Raw genomic sequence first — 22,813 nt, forward strand, 5'->3', positions numbered from 1 at the left:
GCCGCGAGCAGCGCCGGCCACTCCGCGGGACGCAGCCACCGCTAAGCGCCAGGCGGCCGGGCCAGCGAGCTCGGGGGGTCGAAGGGGAACACTGGACCCTCGGGGCGGGACTCGGGCCGACCAGCGGCGATGGCGGCGCGGCGCTGCGGGCGGACACCCGGCGGGGAGCACGGCGCGGCGCCGGGCAGAGGCGCGGGGACCGCGATGGGCCGCCGCCGCCTGCCCGTCTGGCTGTGCGCCGTCGCGGCGCTGCTGTCGGGGGCGCAGGCCAAGGGCACCCCGCTCCTGGCGCGGCCCGCGCCGCCCGGTGCCTCCCGCTACAGTCTCTACACGACGGGATGGCGCCCGCGGCTGCGCCCGGGGCCGCACAAGTAAGCTCGGGTGGGCGGCGGGCGGGAAGAGGGAGGAATGGGCCCGCGCGCGCCGCCGCTCCCACCTGCCCGCACCGGCGGGGGGCGTCGAGGCCACGGGCCCCTCGAGGCCGTTGCATGGAGGCGGCGGCGCCCGGGGCAGAGCCCCTGCTCGGGCGGGCGCCCCACGCTCCGGGAGGTTGAGGGGCTGGCGAGGAAAAAGGAACCGAGGGGGCCTGGCGCGGCGGCTTGGGATCCTGGCAGTGCCAGCGGAAACCTTTCCAGCGAAGTAACATTTTCCAGCTGCGCTGTGTGCAGACTCCGGGCGAGCGGACCAGGTGGAGGGAGAGGAGGAAGGGCGGTCTGCGCGCTGAGCACGCGGGGCTCCCCCGCCCCGGGCCTTCCCTTTCTCCCCTGCCCCGCCAGGTAGGAGATGGAGCTGCGCATCGCGGCGGCCGCTCCCCCCTCGCGGTCAGCCTGGCCCCAGCAACCCCATGGGAGCCCCAGCGTGGCCTGGCTGCAGAGCCAGTGCGGGCTCCTGGCTCCGGGCCCGTGCTGTGGCACAGCCGTCCACAGTGGTCGGCTTATGCCAGGCAGCCACCTCCTCAGCCATTGTGGCTCATCAAAGAGCTTGCTGCCCCCGCCTCAGCTTCTGGTGTTTCGTGGGCAGTGGCTTGCAAACTGACCTCAGTTAAGTGGGCTGGAGGCTCTGCCTGGGGTGCTGGCTGAACTTGAATTCTAGCTGAATTTGAGCGCTGTTGTAGGAGGAAGAGTACTGACACTCAGTGGGCCTGGGTACATCAGAGCGAGCCTCCTAGAGGAGGTGGTACAATAACTGCTCTGAGAGTGAGGGAACAGGACCAAAGGCAAGGGCTGCAAAACTACAAGGAGAGGTGGATTTCTCTGGGAGCCAGGCAGGGGAGGAAGGACAAGACATGGTGCTCTCAAAGGAGTCACGGAGTAGGGACTCAGGAGCCTTGAATGCCAAGATAAGGAGTTTGGAATCAGCGAAGGATGGGGGTGTGGCAGGGCACTTGAGGGAGAATCCGGGCTGGCTTCTTCCCCATGCAGGGAGGGGCAGCCACATCAGACTCTTGGTTCCAAATAGTGCTTAGCCCAGGGGCCACCCATCAGGGAGGCTGGAATCAGAGAACAGCAGTGGGGCTGGACCCCAGACCAAGGGCGTTGGCTTCCAGGGACACAGAGAACAGACAGAAGAGACATGGGGTCTGGAGCCCTGCTGAGGCCCACTGACGGAGGTGGGAGGGTAGGAGCCTCCATGGGCCTCGCTCAGCCAGATATTCCAGGGGTACCATTTTCTCCTGTAGGGCCCTCTGTGCCTATGTGGTGCACAGGAATGTGACCTGCATCCTACAGGAGGGAGCGGAGAGCTATGTAAAGGCTGAATACCGGCAGTGTGGATGGGGGCCCAAGTGCCCCGGGACAGTCACATAAGTGCACTCCTCACCTACACACTTGGAATCCCCTGGCACAAGCGCCAGTCCTGCCTTCAGCCAAGAGCAGCTGCCAACTCCACAAGGGGCTTCTTGGACTCCAGAGAGCCCACCTGAGCCCCCATACAGGCCAGAGTAGAAGGCGGCCCCAGAAAAGAGGGTGCCAGGGAGGATCCCAGGATTTGGGCTTGCAGCAGAGTATCACCTGCACAGACAGGGGCAGGCTTAGGGTTGGAGCCCAGGAACCACAGAGGGACAAGGGGAGGGTTCTGGGGGCAGAGGCAGCACAAGGCTAGGAGGAAGTGACAGAGGCAGAAGGTGAGGGGAGAGGAGGGAGCACCCACCCTTAGGCAATGGGTGATGCCACAGGGGGGCCTGGCAGGCCCAGGGAGGGACCGTGGTGACCACAAGGAGGCAGGCCATGGGGGCAGGGAGAGGAAGCCGGAGCAGCAGGGCTGCACGTGAGGACCTGTGGGACTGCATGCACGTGGGATGCACAGGTCTATACTTAGAGAGGTTCACATGTATGTGTGGAAACAAACCTGTTGTCTCCTGGTATGTCAGTGGGTAAGCAGGTATGTGGCTGATCAGGTGAGGGCATGGACCCTTGTGAGCCTGCCTGCACCCCAGACCTTCCCTTCCCTGCTCACAATCAGAGGTGCCCATCCACCAGCCTCTCTGACCAGAGCCAAGGTCCCGGAGCAGGCTAGAGAGGAGTGAAAGAACTAAGGGGAGCAGATGGGAGCCAAGAGTGGCCCCCAGGGCAGTGAGGGGACTGCCAGCAGCCAGCTCCAGGGCAGTGCCCCTCCCTGCCCACAGGGAGGGCTGGGGTTGTGTCTGAGTTCTCCCAGGTGCCACTGCAGCCTGAGTGGAATTTCTCATGGCAGCATGAGCTAGAAGGGGTCCAAGTGGTCTTGGGAAGTGATGGGGCGAAACTCCTGCTTCTCTCCAAGCTACCAGGATGGGTGGGACTTCTACCTGCATCCTTCCCTAACATGACTGTGAGCTCCAGGAAGGCCTGCCCTTACCCCACCCCTGTCACCTTAAGCACAGAAAAAGTAAAACCCTGGGGGTGGTATGGGGGTGGGGAGACACACAGCCTTATGCAAGTGTCTGAGGGTGGCCCTGAGTAGCCAGCTAGGGGGAGGAGCACAGCCCTCAGGTGCAGGATCCTGCTGTCTTGCTCTCCTCTGACCAGGTACCGCACAGTACTCAGACCCAAATACAAGGTTGGCTACAAGACAGTGACAGAACTCGCCTGGCGTTGCTGTCCTGGCTTCACTGGGGAACGCTGCTCTGAGCACCTCACGGACCATGGGGCTGCCCTACCCCAGCTGGAGCCTGAGCCTCAGATTCCTTCGGGGCAGCTGGGCCCAGGTCCCAGGCCCCCTTCCTACAGCAGAGCAGTCCCCAGTCCTCACGGTGAGTCTACCCAAGGAGACCCTCCAAGGTGACTGGGTTTCTTGGGCTCAGTGGCAGGGGCAGGGAGGGGACTGATCCCAGGCTAGCTGAGCTCCTGGCATGGATGGGGAGGAGGAACCCCCAAGCCCCACCTTCACCCCATCATAAAGCTGAGGGAGTTATGCTGAGTGAGAAGGTAGGCTTAGAACAGAAAGTCTCTTGGGTAGCCTGGCAGTATGACAAGCTGAGAGCGTGAGGCCAGTGATGCCCCTGGGGCTCTCTCTCCTCTTTCCCAGGAAGGAAAGGCCCAGGGCTGTTTGGTGAGTGGCTGGAACGCCTGGAGGGTGACGTCCAGCGCCTGGCCCAAACATATAGGTACCCTCAGTGGCCTGGTGGCCAGCCACGAGGACCCCAATAGGATGACTGGGGGTCCCCGGGCTCCTGCTGCCCCTGTGGGCTTTGGGGTCATCCCTGAGGGGCTTGTGGACCCAGGAGACAGAGCCAGAGGGCCGCTAACACCTCCCTTGGATGAGATCCTAAGCAAGGTGACAGAGGTGAGCAGCACTCTTCGGACCAAGGTGCAGCTTCTAGACAAAGTGCATGGGCTGGCACTCGGCCATGAGGCCTACCTGCAGCGGGTGCGGGAAGCCCCACCATCCTCGGCTCACCTCCCTGGCCCTGCTGGAGGAGTATGTGGACCGACGGCTGCACCGACTCTGGGGGAGCCTGCTGGATGGCTTCGAGCAGAAGCTGCAAGGCGTCCAGAGTGAGTGCGACCTGCGGGTGCAGGAGGTGCGGCGGCAATGTGAGGAGGGTCAGGCCGCCAGCCGGAGGCTACACCAGAGCCTTGATGGCCGGGAGCTAGCTCTGCGCCAGGAGCATGTCACAGCTGGGCAGCCAGCTGCAGGGCCTGAGTGTGGCTGGCAGGGGCAGCTGCTGTGGCCAACTAGCCTTGATCAATGCCCGTATGGATGGCCTTGAGAGGACCCTGCAGGCAGTCACCGAGACCCAAAGGGGCCCTGGTGCCCCAGCCGGGGATGAGCTTACTGAGGCTCTCTGCTGCCATGCTGGAGGGAGGTGTGGACGGGCTGCTTGAGGGTCTGGAGATGCTCAATGGGACAGAGGGTGGAGCAAGGGGATGCTGTCTGAGGTTGGAGATGGGGGGGTGGGGAGCAGGTGGCTTTGGGACCATGCTGGAAGAGCGCGTGCAGAGCTTCGAGGAGCGCCTAGTGACATTGGCTGGGGAGCTAAGCCGTGACAGCACCCCTCCAGGCAGGTCAGCTCGGCCCCTTGTGCAGACAGAGCTGGCCGTGCTGGAGCAACGGTTGGTTTCACTGGAGACTTCGTGCACCCTGAGCACCACCTCAGCCATCCTGGACAACCTCGTGGCGGAGGTGAAGGCCTGGCAGAGCCGGAGCGAGGCCCTCCTACGCCAGGTGGCCAGCCACGCAGCACTGCTCCAGCAGCTCAATGGCACTGTGGCCGAGGTCCAGGGACAGCTGGCAGAAGGGACGGGCAGCTCACTCCAAGGCGAGATCACTCTGCTCAAGGTCAATCTGAACTCAGTGAGCAAGTCGCTCACGGGCCTCAGTGACTCTGTCAGCCAGTATTCTGATGCCTTCTTGGCTGCCAACACGTCCCTGGATGGGCGGAAACGCAAGCCGAAGTCCACGCCATCCAGGAGCAGGTCATCAGCCAAGGCTCCAGGCTTCAGGCTGGCCACAGGCAGGTCCTGAACCTGCGGGGGGAGCTGGAGCAACTCAAGGCTGGTGTGGCCAAGGTGGCCAGTAGGCTGAGCCGCTGCCAGGACACAGCCCAGAAACTTCAGCACACAGTGGGACACTTTGACCAGCGGGTGGCACAAGTGGAGGGTGCATGCAGGAGGCTGGGCCTGCTGGCTGCAGGCCTGGACAGCTTGTCCACTGAGCCACTGAGGTCCAGAGAGGGCCTGTGGAGCCATGTGGACCAGCTGAATCGTACGCTGGCCCAGCACGCAGAGGACATTGCCCGCCTCCGGGACGACCTACTGGACTGCCAGGCCCAGCTGGCTGAGCAGGCACGGTCAAGGAAAGCCAACTAGACGGGCTGGCCAGGACCCAACCCCTAGATCCCACCAACTTGGGGAACATCACCCCAGAGCCCAGCCTTATCCAGCAGCGCCTTCCAGCCTTCCCTGGCTAGCCCAGATGGCACTAAAGAGGCCACTGAGGGAATGATCTTGGTCTAGCTCCATATGGCTATGCACAGTGCTGCACAAACTGGACAGTTCCAGACAGCGGTCAAGGCAAGGATGTCGTGCTTGAAGGCCAGGGTGGACTTGAGAGATGTCACATTCCACTGTCTGCAAATCAGTGTCTGGAGCAGCTAGCTGCAGGGCCTGAGCGTGGCTGGCAGGGGCAGCTGCTGTGGCCAACTGGCCTTGATCAATGCCTGTATGTAAGGCCTTGAGAGGACCCTGCAGGCAGTCAGCACCAGTGTCAGCAACTGTGCAAAGACCTACAGGCCCACAGCCAGTGGCCTGTCCACATTGCCCTGTGCCCACAAGCAATAGTCCACAGCCTTTGGTGGCTTCTGTTCCTTGTCCCCTTAGCTTCTCCTTGCAGCCATCAGGACTAGGTTTGTGCAGGAAGGTGATGCCCACTGGAACTGTCCTCACACCTGGCAGCTTCATGGATGCTGTATCTGAACTAAGGACCAGAGGCTGCCAGATGTTTCTGGCTCCTCACATGTCCTTCAGGACAGAACAGTAGCACAAAGACTCAGACAAGAGTTCTCTTTATTCCCTTTGATCCTCCCCCAAGGTGAGGGCTTAGGCAGCTGTAGAACCCCAGGAAAGAGTGAAATGCAGGCAATCTGTTTAGAGACCCCCCACCCCAAATTTATCCTTTTCCTTTCCTTCCCCTAAAATGTTTCCAGGGCTCTCTGGTGCCCACACTATCCTCTTCCTTCCACTTGGGGGTGGGGAAATCCTTCCTGCGAGGTCAGGGCATTTCTCTAGAAAGTGGCCTGAATGAGGCCAGGCCCTGAGAAGGAGCCCCCAGCTGGAGGAAAGGAGCTCCAGGCCTTGCTTTTAACACCCCTGCAAAACCCCCACCCTCCCAGGATGTTCACAAAAGGTGAGAAATTCAGGTACGAAACCATCAATGGACAACTTGAAAATGCATGTTCCTCAGGCCTATGCAGTTCCCAGAGACTGTGACACCCGTCTCTGCTGAGGCTCCCAGCCTCAGTTTCCCCCACAGCAGCACGGGCCCCGCTGTGCTGCTCTTCAGGTCCCCACAGCCCTGCCTTTTGTTCCTGGACATTTGGTATTCCGCCCTCCACTCTGGTACTATCGGAGTAGGGCAGGCTCTGGATTAAAGCTTTTAGCCAGTCTAAAGCTACTTTCTTCATCAAAGACAGTGGGAGGAGAGGTTGCTGGGGCATCATCCCTGCTTCCCATAGCTCCTTAGGCAAGAGCTTACCGAGCAGCTGTGAGCACCAAGCTGGCCAGCAAAGACTGTGGGAGGACTGTCAGGCCAACACCCACCTGCCCCGGCTGAGTTTGGGACTGTCTTTAAGGGAGGTCTGGAGAGAGGCAGTGGCAGCAGCCGGACGGGGAGCAGGCCAAGCCGGAGCCACACTCTCTCAGCCTGCAGGTGTGGGTGTGTATCATGTGCTGAGATGCCAGGGCACCAGCAAGGGGGATGTGTTGGCAGTGATGCCTGGCTTCAGAGGGTACAGTCCTGACTCCCAGATAAGGGGCGGGGAGAACACTACGTCCTTCCAGAGGCTGCACCACACTCCCACTGCTGCCACCAACCCTTCACTGATGCCTCGAGCCTCAGTGGGGCCTCCCTCTTCTCCCTGTCCTATCAAGAGTTACAGCAAGGTCCCAGGTTGACAGGGAGAGAGATATCGAGGGCATAGAGAACCCTGCAAGGAGGCCAGGCATGGTAGCTCATGCCTGTAATCCCAGCACTTTGGGAGGCCGAGGTGGGCAGATCACTTGAGGTCAGGAGTTCGAGACCAGCCTGGCCAACATGGTGAAAACCCATCTCTACTAAAATCACAAAAATTAGCCAGGCATGGTGGTACATGCCTGTAATCCCAGCTACTTGGGAGGCTGAGGCAGGTGAATCGCTTGAACCTGGGGGGCGAAAGTTGCAGTGAGCCTGAGATCATGCCACTGCACTCCACCCTGGGCAACAGAGCAAGACTCTGTCTCAGAAAAAAAAAAAAAAAAAAAAACAGAACCCTGCAAGGGCCCAGATGACAAACTAATTGCCCCAGGCCAGTGCCACACTGACGCCTGGAGCATCTGAAGCTTAGCTGGCAAAAATAGGACGGGGAAGATGGGGGAGTCTCTCTAGCTCCAACCAACCTGCAGCCCCCTTCTTCCCCTTCAGTGGGTTTGCCCCGTGGCAATCCAGCTCCCACCCTCCTATACCCCAGTACACCTAGTCAGTTCTGGGCCGGGCCAGGGAGGAGAAGCCAGCCAGGGCAGGTTCAGTCCAGGGTATCAAAGTCCACAGTGGGCAGTGGCTCCCGCCAGTAGCAGAAGTTACTGTATTCAGGGTTGGCCAGGTCTGTGCTGGGGCCACGGGCCACAGGTGGGAAGAGGAGCTCGACCACCTCACCAAGCCGCTCATACCTACAGGCAGAAGGGGGCCAGCACTGAGCCCGAGCTGCCACCAAACCACGGCCTCGGCCATGGGAGCCCAGAGTAAGGGACAGAATCCCTGGTGAGAGGTGAAATTGGGGCCCAGGAAGAAGCCGGGGCAGGGGGACGTGGCAGGGCATGGGGAACACGTGGCAGGGTTTGGCCTCACGTGGACTTGTGGTTCTTCATGAGCTCCTGGATGAGCTCTCCCCGGGGGGTTGACTGTGAAGATGCGTGACTCAAGTAGGCCCACCTGCCGGTAGGCAAAGACATCCTGTGGGAGACAGGAGGGGCCCATGGAATGGAGGCCTGTAGGCAGCTGGGGAGAGATGGCGCAGCAGAGGGGAGGGGACACACTCACATTGGGCCTGTTTCCAAAGGCAGCATAGAAGGGCTGTCCATGGGGCAGAAACAGCTGCTGGATGTCACTCAGGCAGGCGACCTTGAACACCTCTGGTTTCTTCTCAATCACCTCTCTGGGGTGGCCAGAACCACGGCAGGGAAGGGGGCCAAAGTAGGGAAGAAGCCAGAGGGGATGGTAGGCTCAGACGATGGGGGGTCTGACCCCACCCTCCTTGCCACCTGAGAGCTTAATGCCAGCCTGCTAAGGCTGGCCTGGCAGTGAGCCTGCCTCTCCCCACCAGGGGACCATGGGCTTGTACGTGTAGGGGTGGTTACCTGTGGAGGGCAGAGAAGAGGCTGCTGGGAGACAGAAGGATGGGGCCCTTGGGGAGGCTACAGCCCCCCTCGCTCACCCACTGCAGGTACCACTTGGTGAGGTCCGCCATGCCAATGGCCCGCACCGAGCAGTACAGGAACTTGTACCCATTTCTGAGAGTGGGGAACAGGGTGGCATAGAGCCATCAGAGACTAGCCAGCCCCCATCTGTTTCCTTGGCTTCAGCCTGCCCAGCCCAACTGTGGGGCTCTGATGTTCCAACCCATGCAGGGAGAGGACCTGGGGAGAACGGCCAGGCCTCAGCAGTGGACTCAGCTGGATGGTGCACAGAGTCCTGAGGTCTGGGTGGACCAGGATGGAGAAGGCCTCCCCTCTGGCCTCAGGCCAGTAGGTGGCCCTGATCCTAGAACACAGCCCCAGGGGATGAGCCTTTCACAGAACTGCGGACCAATAGAGAGGTCTCAGCACCTGAGGCACCTGCCCTGGCGGCCTCCCTTGTGGTCCCTGCTGGTCCCCAAAATGTCCTGTCCTGTCACTCCCTCTCTAGAGCTAGGGGCCTTGCCTCAGCCCCAGCCCCAGCCCAGGCACTCACAGGTGGATTTTGTGATAGAGACTGGTGATGCCCTGGTGTGTCCAGTCTTTCCCCAGCTGGGGCAGGATATGGCCCAGAGCATCCGACCTACAGCCAGAGAGGAAGGGTCACTCCAAGGCAGCTCCATGTGGCCCAGCTCCAGCCCCAGGATGCCCCACCAGGAAGGGAGGGCTCCTCTCACTGTCTCCACCACACCCAGCACAGAGGGAGGCGAGTCCATAACCCCTCTCTCCCTCTCCTTCCCACAGCCAGCTGAGCCTCATTGGTGATGGTGCCGTCGATGTCAGAGATGACCACCTTGTCGTCCCATTTCCACAGGTAGATGGTGGCCTTGCAGCGGCAGGTGCCCTGGTACTGAGTGGTCACACTGAACACCACATCATTGGCACCTTCTTGCAGGTTCAGGCGCCGCTGAGGCCAAAGGGAGGTGCGTTGTGATCAACGACAGCCAGGCACTGCCTACCTCTCCCCTTCTGCCATGGTCTCCAGTCCCCTCGGGCCTCTCATTCTCCTTTTCCTCCCAGCTCAGAGACCCTTCTTGGATTCATCAGAGATAGCCACGCACAGACACACATCCATGTAGGCAGAGGGTGGCCATGCTGATCAAGGCTCTGTCCAGGGCAGGCCACAGGAGCCTTAGCCTTCGTTCACTCCCCTTCGAAATGTAACTCACAGACAAAGCCACATCCATGACTCCCTGCCCAGGATTCCCAGGCCCAAGGCTGGGGTTGCTGTTGGCAGGGAGACACACCCCTCCATAGATGGGCGTGCTGTGGGGATCTCCATAGGAAGCCCCTCCTTGGGGCCAGGGTACCTGAGTCAACATTGCCCTAAGGAGAGGTGTAACCCTGTACTTGGTCCACAGAGAAGGATCAGGGCCATTCCCCACCAAAGCCCTGAGTTGAGTGTGAGCTCCAGGGTACCAGACAGATGGCAGCTGCTTTGTACTGGCTGGTGAGTTCCTCCTGGACACCTCCCTGACCATGGAGCCACACCCATGAAGAAAATATATTCTTATTCCAGGAGCCACCAGTTACTGAGCTTAGAGAAGATGTGACTTGGGGCCGAGAGTTGCCAGAATCTGAGGGCTGTCATCAGCATTTGATTCTTTTCAGTGTTGCTTCCAAGGGCTGACCCAGAGCCTGCTGGCTCACTACAGGTTGATATCTCAGGAGGACCTAAGAGACAGCTTTGCCAGTGTCTGACAGACAAATGGGCTGGCATGTGAAGAAGTGAGCACCCTACCCTTAGAGGTATTCGAGTGGAGGCCATCAGGGAGGCTCCCAAGGGGATAGATTCTGGCCTTTGGTGAACGTGTGGCTCCCTGGAGCCATTTCTCAGCCGGGTCCTGAGGGACTCTCAGACAGAATTAGCTCAGCCCCTCCCCAACCTCCACACAGACAACCCACACTTACAATCTGATCGGAGGAAAGGCGGAGGGACTTCTTGTAGGTGGGAGTGGAGGGTGGAGTGGAGGGTGGCAAGGAGGGGATCTCGAGGATCACAGGGCTGTGTGGGGCATCGTCATCACTGCTCAGGACATCTGTCTTCTCCCTGTGGACCGCACTGGCTCTCAGGCCATCTCCTCCAGCCAAAGGGCCTTCACTCCCAGGAGATGCCAAGAGGAGCCTGAGCCTGTCCCTGCCATGCCAGGGCCTGTCCAGGCTATCAGTGATCCCTCTCTCTAGGTACAACCCATTTGGAGTGGTGGCAGACACAGGGGTATAGGCTGGCAGTCTCCACCCAGCCAAGCAACAGCAGAGGGGGCCGAGACCCAGGGCTGCCAGCTCTCAGTGCCTGCCTTGGAGATATTTACCTGAATACCTAACGTGTATCTCCGGGCTTATCCCCAAGCCCACCTGCTTTGGTTTCAGTCAGGCCATCCTTAGCTACTCTCCACCCAGCCTTAGGCAGCTGGGTCACTTCAGATGTGGAAAAAGGAAACAAAGTCAGCTGGCTTCTTTGGGCTGGGAGAGGCCCTGCCCCTCCTTAATAGGGATCCCCTTGTCTGGGGCAGGAGCCTGAGGACCTGTGCCAGCTCCGCCATTTCCTGGTTGTGGGCCAGGAAATGTGTCTCCAGGCCTCATTTTTCCCATCTGTAAAATGGGGCCATTTCTCAGGAAAAAGAAAAGGTATAGAAGTGCTTGTGGTGGCTCACGCCTGTTATCCCAGCACTTTGGGAGACAAAGGTGGGCGGATCACCTGAGGTCAGGAGTTCGAGACCAGCCTGACCAACAGGGTGAAACCCCGTCTCACTGAAAATACAAAAAATTAGCCAGACATGGTGGCTCACACCTGTAGTCCAGCTACTCAAGAGGCTGAAGCCGAGAATCGCTTGAACCTGGGAGGTGGAGGTTGCAGTGTGCCAGGATCACACTATTGCACTCCAGCCTGGGTGACAGAGCCAGACTCTGTCTCAAAACCAACCAACCAACCAACCAACCAAAAAAAAAAAAAAAAAAAAAAAAAAGAAGTGCTTGGTGCTTGGGGAATGACAAATAAAGAACCCACGGCTGGAGACAGGGTACTGGCTCCTCCCTGCTGCCCCCCGACCCAGGGCCATCTTTCCCAGGCTCCCACTGCAGAGCCCCGGATAGGGGATCTCACTCACCCCTGCTGCTCCTTGGCTGCAGTCTTCTCCCTCTGGGCACTGCGCTGTGGAAAGAACATCCATTAGTGAATCCCACCTCCTGCCTGTGCCAGCCCTGGCCCTGCCCCTCGACCATGACCACCCACCTCCTCGGCCAGGAAGTCCCTGCGTCGCCAGGAAAACCACCATCGCCCACCCTTCCGGGGCATCTTCTCCTTCTCCAGCTTGTCCATGGTGCTCTGCGGGCAGATGAAAGCCATGACAGTGTTTCCTACCTCCTACCTCCACACAAACCTCCTACCTTATGTTGTTCTTGGGACCCTTCTCCCATGAGCCCAGAGTCTGGGTTGACCCTAGAGCAAGGTGCTGTCAACATCTGGAGGCCAAGGAAGCATGCTCACCTCCATCCTGGGATTCCAAGCAATGACTCAGGTGAGTTATGTTCAAAAGACCGAGGGCTATTCCTGCCCCCAGCCCCGATCCCTAGCTCTAGGCTCAGCCTCAGCCTGGCCTCCAAATCTTGTGGATCCATTCCTCTACTAGAGTAGTTAAAGGCAATGCTTTAGGAGTTTCTCAAGATCTGGTACTCCCTATGTTGAGACCAAGTGGTAGCAGGGAGAACAATCTTTAGCCAGTACTCCCCTCAACCTCCAAGACTGCCCCAGGCAACCTCCTAAGGTCGGTGACCCTATCCCACAAACAGCCCCCTTTTCTGTATGTTACCATCGCTGTCTGGTTGGGGCAAGTTGACCTTGTGAAAAAATGCTGATGAGATCTATGCTATTATAGATAACCACAGGGAGAGCCCAGGCAAGGCCCATCTGGGGAACACACCAGCATTCTACAGACCCAAGTCAGGAGGATGTGGGCTTGGGCTGGGAACAGCCAGGGGGCCCCCTTGAGCTAGAAACAGGCTGGCGGGGCAGGGGTCTCTCAGGGACCTCAAACGGTGGGTCTGTCTGGGTAAGGTGAGGAGATCCAAGCAGGGAAGGGATCCTCTTCCTTCCCACAGACTCTGGGTCCTGGCTCAGAGCCCGTACCAGCCAGAGGACGAAGCTGTCACCCAATGGCAGTGACAGCTGTCAACATCTGTTAGTGATGCTCTTTGGGGAAGCCAAGAACAATAGGCCGTGCCGGGTCAGGGTGGTGCCTTGGATCGCTCCTAGAGGGGCAGGTGCAGGTTCGCAAAGGCTGGCACTGCCCAGGAGGGCACCATCCTCCATGAGTAGGGGAAGGTGGCTGGGAAGACCAGGGAAGAGGTTCTGGGAAGAGTCAACAGGCTGGGCATACCCTCATTCCTTCCCCACTCTGGGCATCATACATGCTGTTCCCCACCCCTGGCCAGCCCAAGGCCCACCCATCCTTCAATCTCTACCCAGCAGGCACTTGCTTATCAAACCACCTTGCCGTAGGCTCTCCAAGCACTGCACACCTGTCCTTCCCAGCACTCAGGGCTGAATTATATTCATCTGGGTGAGTCTTTGGTTAACCTAGTCTTCCTTGGAGAGCAGGGATAATTTTGTTTCATTTATTCATGACTGTCCCCAGCCTAGGCCTGGGACATAGTAGGTACTCAAGAAATGTGTGCAGATAAAGAAAGTAAGCACCCTTCAGCCCAGCCTGGAGGAATAGTCTTCAGGCAAGGTGAAGGGAGCAACTTCCATTTCCCAAACCCCATATTTCAGATCCAAAGGCTTCCCCATATTTCAGATGCAAAGGCCTCCTGCTAAAGACATGTCCTTGTTTAAGCATCTGTTGGGTTTTTCTTCCCCTCTGGTTTGTCCTGAGCTCCTCTGAAGTCCAGTTTAAATACAACAGGATTCAGCCATGGCCAGAAAACCAGGGAAGGGTGGGGCAAGGCTTCAGGGACCTGTGTCGCCTCTCCCAGAGTGCGTCTTGCAGCCAGCCAGCCCCTGGTCCCCAGACGCATCTCTGCTTACCCTTCACTTCCTTGCCAAGGGTCTCCCTGCCCCGAGGCTATGGCTACCTTCCCCAGCAGGGGCAATGGTGCTCTAACCATTACCTTGGGCAAGTTTTTCTGGAAGGCTTGCAGGGAGAGGATCATGGGGGCAGCCACAGCCCAGTTATAATGCCTAGAGAGACAGAATAGGGCATCAGCAGCTGCAGGGTTGTGGAGACGGAAATGACTCTCCGGCCACCAGCAGCCCCAGCTCTGGGACTTACTTCCTATTGATTTTCACCACTAGGTTTGGGTCATCCAAAAGTCCAGGGTTTTTGGTGAGGTCCTGGTAGGAGACGCTGTGCTGGTTGAATTTCTCTGGGCACGGAGGCAGAGAGTGACGGGTGAGGCTGGCACATCCTATATGACCCGCTGCCCCAGCCCCTGGTGCTCCCCACTCTGCTGTTCACCTCCTGTCGGTTGGCTCTGTAACCTGGCAGTGCTCCTCCCTACCTGTGGGTTTTACACCTGTTCCCACCCCAGGATTCGCAGGATAACTCACAACTTAGTGTCAAGCATTTGCTTCATGGGGACTTGCGAAGATCTAGCCCCTGCTGGCGGAGTGTGGGCTGCAGAGGGCAGAGAGCTGCAGGGAAGCCCAGCCTCCCACCTCTACTGCCCCACTCTCGCGGTCTTCCCTGCCCTCACCATCCTCTGGGCTCAGCACCAGTCCTCGAAAGTGCTTGGGCCATAGTCGAACATACCTAGGGAGATGTCCCAGCTGTCAGCCAGTCCACCACAGAGGGACAGTGCTATTGTATCTACTGTGTCCAGAGTGGGTTCAGGTTCATGTTCAGGGTTGGGGTCCCTCAGGGACTTCTGACTGCTGGGTTCACTCCATCTTCTGGGCCCCAGCCCAGAGTCACTGTGGGAAAAGGGGCCAACAATGACGAGAATACGAGAAGGGTGGGAGATGGGTCCTCTCTCCTCCCAGGCCCTTGATAGCCCTTGAGAGCCTGAACCCTTGGCCCCAGGTGCCCAGACCCAAGACACCCTGGCATCCGGAACCCAGGCATCTCTGGGGGAAGTAAAGTGCTGCATTCTCAGAGTCCAGGGAAGGCAAGTCGTCCAGGTAGATGTCACTGGGGCCCAGGTGCTGGCTTCTCTTTGGGGAGCCTGAGGGTTGAAGAGAGGATATCTGTGGAGCTGACATGCGCTTAGCGGTGTGGGCAGTACGTGCCCTCTGACTGAATTCTCTAAGGCAGTGCTGCCCAGCGGAACCTTCTGCAGTGATACAAATGTCCCATGTCTGTACTGTCTGATATATTAGCTGCTAGTCACATGTGGTTATTGAGCACACTTAAAATGTGATCACAGTGTGACAGAGAAATGGAATTCTAGGCCGGGAGTGATGGCTCACACCTGTAATCCCAGCACTTTGGGAAGCTGAGGCAGGTGGATCATGAGGTCAGGGGATTGAGGCCATCCTGGCCAACATGGTGAAACCCCGTCTCTACTAAAAATAATAAAAATTAGCTGTGCGTGGTGGTATATGCCTGTAGTCCCAGCTACTCAGGAGGCTGAGGAAGGAGAATTGCTTGAACCCGGGAGGTAGAGTTTGCAGTGAGCCGAGACTGGAGTGCAGTGATGTGATCATAGCTCACTGCAGCCTCAAACTCCTGGGCTCAGGTGACCCTCCTGCCTCAGCCTCCTCAGTAGCTGGGACTACAAGCACGTGCCACCGTGCCTGGCTAGTTAAAAAAAAAATTTTTTTTTTTTTTTTTTGTAGAGATGGGTTCTCACTACATTGCCCAGGCTTTATCTTGAACTCCTCAAGCAATCTTCCCACCTCGGCCTCCCAAAGTGCTGGGATCACAGGCATGAGCCACCACGCTGGCCCTAATTTGATTTTAAATGGCCACATATAGCCAGTGGCTACTGATTTGGACAGCACAGGTCTCGTGCTTTCCTAGCGCTCTGAGATAAACCTGAGCTTGTGAGCTGGAGCCATCTGACTCTGCTCATCTCCCTGACTTCCTATCCCGACGGTCTTCTACTTCTTGCTCAAGGCATGCCAGCTGCCTTCAGTTTCTGGACATGAAACTTCTCTCCAGCCTTACAGCCCGGGCACATACTGTTTCCTCTGCTTAGAATTCCCTTCCCCTGCTCCTCACTTGGCTGAATCTTCATTATCCATGTCTCAGCTCCAACAGCACCTTCTCGGAGGGGCCTTCTCTGACCACCTGGTTTAAATAGCTCCCATTCCAACCAATGACTATGCCCAAGGCACGCCTTTCCACACACAGAGCATCTGTCTCCCACACTGCACTGTGAGCCTCATGAAGCTGGTGCCAAGAACAGCACCTGGCACCCAGTAGTTGCTCAAAATGTACCAGCACCCACCCAGGGGACAGGGTGAGGCCAGAAAGGCAGTGGGAGAGTCCCAGCATTACTCACCTTTCCCCCTGGAGACCCTCTCTGGCTGCCCGGTGGGAACTGGACCCTCCAGAGTGGCCCAGTTCCATGACTTGGAGGCAGGAGGGAGGCCCATGTCCCCAGAGCTCTGAGTCTTGGTTTCCTCTGTCTCTGGGGTGTGGAGAGGGGGACCCAATAGAGTGGGATCCTCTGTGTCAGGATGAAGGTCGGCACCAGCCTCTGTTTGCTGGATTGGGGGTCCCGAATGGTCCATGCTGCCAGCCACAGAGGTAGAGGGAGTGCTGGGTCCTCCCCGAGGAGGAAAGGTTGCCCAGCTCTGCCTTCAAGGACCATTGAGGACTCGGGCCGCTCAGCTCTGGCCACCTTCAGTGGAACAAATGGAGGAAGATGTGGGCCAGGGCAAGGCCTGCCTCCCATGCTTCACAAAGCTTTGGGGGCAGTGGCCCAAGTTTCAGTCCCTCCAACCCTGATCCAAGGGGGCCATGGAGCCCCTGAAAGGCAGGGCCTGGGGTTGATACAGAGGGACTCACCTTAGGCAGCCTCCCCCAGGCCCACTGCATGTGGGACTCTGCTCTCAGGGGACTGGGCTCCGGGGTCCGCACCTCCAGCTCCGAGTCGCTCTTAGGGGATGTTAGCTGACCTGCTGAGAGGCTGCAGGAGACATATCCAGAGGCCCTGAGCCTGCCTACCCATCCCCGCTGCTGCCCACCCCAGCCAGGGAAAAAAATACGTGCAAACTATATTTATGCCTGTGTTGAATCCAGAATGTATAAGGAATATGTAAAGATCTAAAGAGTATATAAATATATGAATAACTTATGCTAATCAACAATAAGAAGACAATCCAGTAAGAAGGATGCGAAGGAGGGAGGGAGGAAGGAAGGAGGGAGGGAGGGAGGAAGGAAGGAACAAAGGAGGGAAGGAAGGGAGAAAAAAAAAGATGGCAAAGTTGTAACTGGATTGCCTAATAGGCATAGGGTTTCCATTTGGGGGATGGAATGTTCTGGAACTAGATAGTCATGGTGGTCATTCAACACTATGAATGTACTTAATGCCACTGAATTGTATACACTTTGAAATAGTTAAAATGGTAAATTTATGATATGTATATTTTACCGCAATTTAAAAAATCAATAAAAGACTTGAACTCTTTACAAAGGAAAAATACGAATGGCTGGTAAACATATTAAATGGGTTCTGTGTCATTAGTCATCAGGAAAAATGCAAATGGAAACCTCAGACCATGATCTGGAGTCGCGGTCTGCAGCCCACCTAGACTCTCACCTGGCCTGGGGGGACCACTCGCCATCCGAGTAGGGGTAGATGTCTTTGGGCTGTGGTGAAGACTTCTCTTCCAACTGGACACTGCTGAGGGGCCACAAGGAAATGGTCACTGATCGGGCAGGATGCCCCAGGCAGGCATGAGAGCCTGGACACCAAGGGCTTGGTAAGGTAAAGCAACTACTGCTCAGAGAGGCCAAGGCCCTTGCCCAAAGTCACACAGCATGAGCAGACGAAACAGCACTTGAACCCCCAAACTGGGGTTCAAGTCCCTTGGTCCTTACACACCCTGGGGGCTCTGGCCTCGGCTTTTCCAGCAGGGACAGCTCACTCTCAGCGCCTGCCTCCAGTTCCTCCGAACTGGAATCAGTTGTCACTGCATCCTCCTTCTGCTTGGGTTTCCTCCTGCGATGCCTCTTCTTCCGCCCAATGGAGGCCGTGCCTGCCATGATGAGGCCCTCAGGCTCACTGGCATTGCCCAGCTGGGAGTCTGAGGGGAAGCCAGACAGACCCCCCCAAGGGATAGGTGAGGTGCACAGGCTGGGAGGCACATGTTCCTGTGGAACAGATCAAGAACTGAGCTGGGAGGCTGACCCTAGTGGGACTGCCCTCACCACACAGTCATCTTGAGCCTTGCCTGGGTCCCAGCCCTGGAGTGAGCTCATTTAGGCTCAGGAAAACAGGTGTGGAGGCACCAGCCTGGCCCCGTAGCCACTACTGGCCTCAGAGCTCCCCAACAGAGCCACCTGCCACCATGGCAGGCCAGGCAGAGATCTTGGCATCAGCCTCTGATCTTCTCTTTTACCCAAGTCTATGACAGCAGGCATCTACTTCTGCTTTAAGATTCAGCCAGATGTCTCCTCCTCCAGGAAGGAGCCTTGGCTATCCCTCTCCCAGTTCCAACATCTCTCACTGCAATGACCAAACAGTTCATCATCCATTGTTTACGTGTCTAGCTCCCCAGACCAGTCTGTAACTTTCTCTGAAGGCAGGAGTCACCCGTCATCTGAGTCTATTGCACAGTGTCTGGCATACAGTAGGGACTCAAAGATTTTCAAGTGGAGTTTCAACTCCTCTATTGGCTTCTGCTGGGCCCTGCCTCCCCTGTGTGAACACCCACCACTTACACACTTCTAGGTTCCAGCTGCATGGAGCTGGCACCAGACCCGGGACAAGCCAGATGTTATACTTTCCAGCCCCCTTCTTCAGCTCCCGCCTCCTCTCCAAGCTGCCTGGGGAAGGCCTCCTTTTCATCCCACAGGGGCCCAGCTCAGGGGTCCAGTCTTCTGAGAAACCTTCCCCAACTTCCCAGTAAGTAGAGTTAGCTGGTACCCTGGCCCTTCCTCTGGGCCCCCACAGCATATCATGTGTGCCAGAGGCCAGCCCCAACTGACACCCCTGCCTCAGCCCTCCGCTGGTGGGGTGCTCCCAGGGATGGGCGAGGATGGTGACAAATCCCAAGGCTCCGCCCAGAGGCGGCACAGGAAAGGGGTGGGAGGGGCAGGTGCTGTTGGGAGGGGCAGCTGCTGTTAGGAGGGCAGCACTCACCTCATCGCTCTCCAGCTCCTAAACAAAGAAGGCCTCCCCGCTGTCCCCGAGCTTCATGTGCAAGTCCACAGGCTCCCCATTGATCTCAATGTCTACCTGCAAATGGAGAGCGGTGGCAGGGACATGGGCCCTCACACCCATGCTTCCAACCACAGGTCTCCCTGCTGGTCCTCCGGTGGCTCTTTGCCACCCCAAACACCGTACTTGCTGGGGCTTCCTCCCCCCGGACCTCAAGTGCCTGGCTGCTCCCGATGATGGGGGGGCTCTGCTGCTTCTCCCCTTCCTCAGAGAGGCCTTCGCTGAGCTCCCTACCCATCTCTCCCTCACTCATACTGCCCCACTGTCTGAGCTTCATTGCACTTGTCACTGTCTCGGTCTCCTTGTGTATTGCCTGGTTTCCAAGTTCTTCCCTCTCTCACATCCACAGGAATAGGGACGTGATCTCTCTTGTGATCGCTGTGTCCCCAGCCCCCAGGTTATCGGCTGCGTGAACAATGGTGGGAATTTCAGTGTACTGGCCCTTTGTGGAGTGTCTTCTATAGATTATCTCATTTAATCTTTGCAACCCCTTGCAGTAGCTCCTATCATTACCTCCACTTTATAGATAAGGAAACTGAGGCTGTGGGGGTTTAAGTAATTCGCTGGGAGGTAGCCTCACAGCAAGCAAGCCTATGAACCTAAAAAGGCTGAGTGTACAACCCAAGCTATTACCCTCTTAGATATTCTGTTTCCCGTAGGCTATGCTTTTCTATTAGGATCCTGGAAACGTCACAGTTGCCTCAGTGTGAATCTTGATTCACACCCTAGACTTTGCTGCTAACAAAAATCTCTGCTGTGCTTGCCTGAGCCCAGTGAAGGTGGAATGGATTTATTTATTTTTATTTTATTTATTTATTGTATTTTTTGAGATGGAGTTTTGCTCTTGTCGCCCGGGCTAGAGTGCAATGGTGTAATCTTGGTTCACCGCAATCTCTGCCTCCCGGATTCAAGCAATTCTCCTGCCTCGGCCTCCCGAGTGGCTGGGATTACAGGAGCCCACCACCACACCCGGCTATTTTTTGTATTTTTAATAGAGGCTGGGTTTCACCACGTGGACCAGGCTGGTCTCAAACTCCTGATCTCAGGTGATCCACCTGCTTCGGCCTCCCAAAGTGCTGGGATTACAGATGTGAACCACCATGCCCAGCCTGAAGTGGATTTATGAAGAGAGAGAAACTAACCTTTGAGCCGCATAGCTGGTCCTGGGACAGTATTATCAGTTGCTATTGACTTGTCCCACCAGCATCATTAGGCAGATAAAATCATATGCATTTGTGCAGGTGAAGTAATTGGGCTCAGAGACATGAAGTGACTTACCAAGAACACACAGGTAAGGTCTTAGTAAGCTGAGCCAGGTCTGATGGCCCCAGCACCGGGATGAGACCTACTGGTCTGTTTCCATGAGAAACTAACTGTGAACCCTCCCAGATCAAAACCCCCAGATCAACCCAAAAACCTTCAAAGAAAGTACAAATGAAAGGAAGTCTGTCCAGAGGACAGATCCCCACCTAAGGGAGGCCCCAGGTCCTGTCCTGGGACTGTAGTGACTGCCCCGACTTAAAAAGCCCACTTTGCAGTGGCCACCTCAGCCAGCCTGAGCACTCACCACCTTCTCCCGTAACTGCAGGACGCCCAGCTTGCCAAAATGCACGTGGAAGGGTGAGCACTGGAACGAGCCGTCCACCTGCTTCACCACCAGCACGTCAATGCCGCCGCTCAGCGTGGCTGGGTTCAGGCCCCGGTACAGCTCCTTCACCGTCCCAAACACTGTCTCTGCCAGCTGCCCCACGTAGTTCATGGCTGGTGCTGGCAAAGAAGGGCAGTGGCTTGCACAAAGGTCTGCTCCAGATCCTCCACAAGAAGCTCCTGCAGCCTGACCACCCAGACCCCGAAGTTTACATTTGTGTCACGCCTTGGAGTGCCTTCGCACAGATGGCAGCAGCCATGATAATGACCACAGTGTTCCATGAGCATGGCTCATTTCATCTTCACAGCAACCCTGTGGAGCTGGCTGAGCAGGTGTCATTATTCCTGTTTATAGACGAGCCAGCAGAGACTCAGAGAGGTGGAGTGAGCTGCCCAGAGCCTCGTAACTATGAAGGAGGGAACATGAAATCTGAACCCAGGTTTGTGTGGTTCCACTGGGATGGTCCGACTGTGAAAACAGGAAGGGGTGGGAAGAGGGGGCATCCTCATTAGATAGCAGGCCCAGGGCCCTGCTGGATAATGGGTGACTGTGCTAATGAGTGCTCTTCTTTTCCCAGGAAGTGGGAAGGAAGGAGCCTCTATTTTTCCATCTGAGAAATGGGCTCAGTTGTCTTGCTGTCTCCTGGTCCTGTGAGTTGGAAGGTGTCTTGCTGGGTGATTGTAGCTGACTTATGGGGGACCAGGGGTGGGAGCACCCCAGGTACTCAAGGCTCTGTTCAGCCCCATCCCTGGGGTCAGATGCTCAAGGCAGAGTATCCCCTATAGCTGGGGGCTTAAGGCCCCAAACTACAAATTCCTTTTCAGTTTCCCTGGTGGGAAGCCTGTCCATGCACAGCCTGACCTCAACGGTGTCCAGGCTATCTTTCTCAGACCCCAACTTCAGCCCAAACCCCACTCCTCAGACCAGGGCTCAGCTGGCTAGGTGCTCAGATCCACAATCAGGCCTTGTGCTGGCCCCAGCCCACTGAAGCTGCTCCTTCCCCCAGCCAGACCGGTCTCTCCAGCTTTCCCACACCAGGCAGGGCTGGGTAAGCCCAAAGCAGGAGGCTGAGGTGGCCTCAGAGAAAAACCAGGGCTATGATGACAGCTTCCTCCAAGCTGGCACAGTGCCTGCCCCAGCAGCTTCAGGTGGTCACCCCTGCCCTCCTGGCCAGGCCAGTGGCCTGCTGCCCCTCTGCCTGCCAAGACCCAGACCGTCCCACCTCCACAGGCACTTTCTTCTCTCAGACCCTGGTCAGAACCCCTGGAGGACAGCCTGCCATGCAAGACCTTAACAAAGAAGCTAAGTAACTTACCCAAGGTTAAGTAACTTTATAGATGAGGAAACTATTCAAGCTCTATTAAGCCGAAAGGCCATAGAAGGGGTATAGGGAGGGGAGAGAGGGAGTAATGACTCATATCCAGCTCTCCTGACTCTAGAGCATGGTCTCCTTCCACCCCATGCTTCCAAACCACCCGACAGTTGGCTGTATGGCCCATGGCCACTTCTGCACAGCCCTGCAATGCCCTGCACTCAAAATGTGGTCCATGCACCAGCAACAAAAACCAGCATCAGCATCACCTGGGAGTTTGTTAGAAACAGAAACTTAGGCCCAACTCAGCCCTACTGATTCAGCATCTGCATATTTTTTTCTTTTCTTTTTTCTTTTTTTTTTTTTTTAAACAGGGTCTCACTCTGTCACCCAGGCTGGTGTGCAGTGGCACCAAAATGACTCACTGAGGCCTCAACCTCCCAGGCTCAAGTGATTCTCCTGCCTCAGCCTCCTGAGTAGCTAGGACTACAGGCATGTACCACCACACTTGGCTAATTTTAAAATTTCTTTTGTACTGACAGAGTCTCGCTATGTTGCCCATGTTGGTCTCAAACTCCTGGACTCAAGTGATCCTCCCACCTTGGCCTCCCAAAGTGCTGGGACTACAGGCGTGAGCCATTGCACCTGGCCTAGCATCTGCATTTTAACAGGATCCCCAGGTGATTCCTGTAGCCTTTCGTGTGTTTGAAAGGAACTGCTTTTGTGTTCCCAGTCCACAGCTTACTCTTGGAAGAGCCTGAAGGACAAGACCTCCGCCCCCACAGCATTTCTCAGATAATGCCACATCCTGCCCATCCTGGGACATTGGATAAAGCAGTGGATTCTTTCAGTCTATGTCAGAGCGTCACAAACGTAAGACACAGTTAGAATTGCCAAAGAGAA

At 57.0% G+C, this 22,813-nt stretch overlaps 2 protein-coding genes across 2 annotated transcripts; one reads left to right on the top strand and one right to left on the bottom strand.

Annotated features, from left to right (window-relative positions):
• The first annotated feature begins 61 nt into the window (after window positions 1–61).
• Window positions 62–6,580, top strand: EMILIN3 (elastin microfibril interfacer 3). The gene is given in 9 exon segments (XM_030926555.1): window positions 62–371; window positions 1,679–1,807; window positions 3,003–3,226; window positions 3,502–3,578; window positions 3,580–3,867; window positions 3,869–4,084; window positions 4,086–4,253; window positions 4,255–4,864; window positions 4,867–6,580. Coding segments are annotated over 9 exon segments (2,373 nt in total). The 5' UTR covers window positions 62–129; the 3' UTR covers window positions 5,286–6,580.
• LPIN3 (lipin 3) lies at window positions 5,965–20,709 on the bottom strand. The gene is given in 21 exon segments (XM_030926556.1): window positions 5,965–7,838; window positions 8,017–8,063; window positions 8,065–8,121; window positions 8,209–8,323; window positions 8,526–8,678; window positions 9,118–9,204; window positions 9,380–9,528; window positions 10,533–10,671; window positions 11,729–11,772; window positions 11,854–11,946; window positions 13,731–13,800; window positions 13,892–13,985; window positions 14,372–14,534; window positions 14,686–14,783; window positions 16,065–16,352; window positions 16,355–16,406; window positions 16,574–16,694; window positions 17,328–17,411; window positions 17,613–17,881; window positions 18,873–18,968; window positions 20,518–20,709. Coding segments are annotated over 21 exon segments (2,556 nt in total). The 3' UTR covers window positions 5,965–7,693.
• Window positions 20,710–22,813: the final 2,104 nt, after the last annotated feature.

This window comes from Rhinopithecus roxellana, unplaced genomic scaffold, assembly GCF_007565055.1.
Source record: "Rhinopithecus roxellana isolate Shanxi Qingling unplaced genomic scaffold, ASM756505v1 contig5257, whole genome shotgun sequence".
Taxonomy (NCBI): Eukaryota; Metazoa; Chordata; class Mammalia; order Primates; family Cercopithecidae; genus Rhinopithecus; species Rhinopithecus roxellana.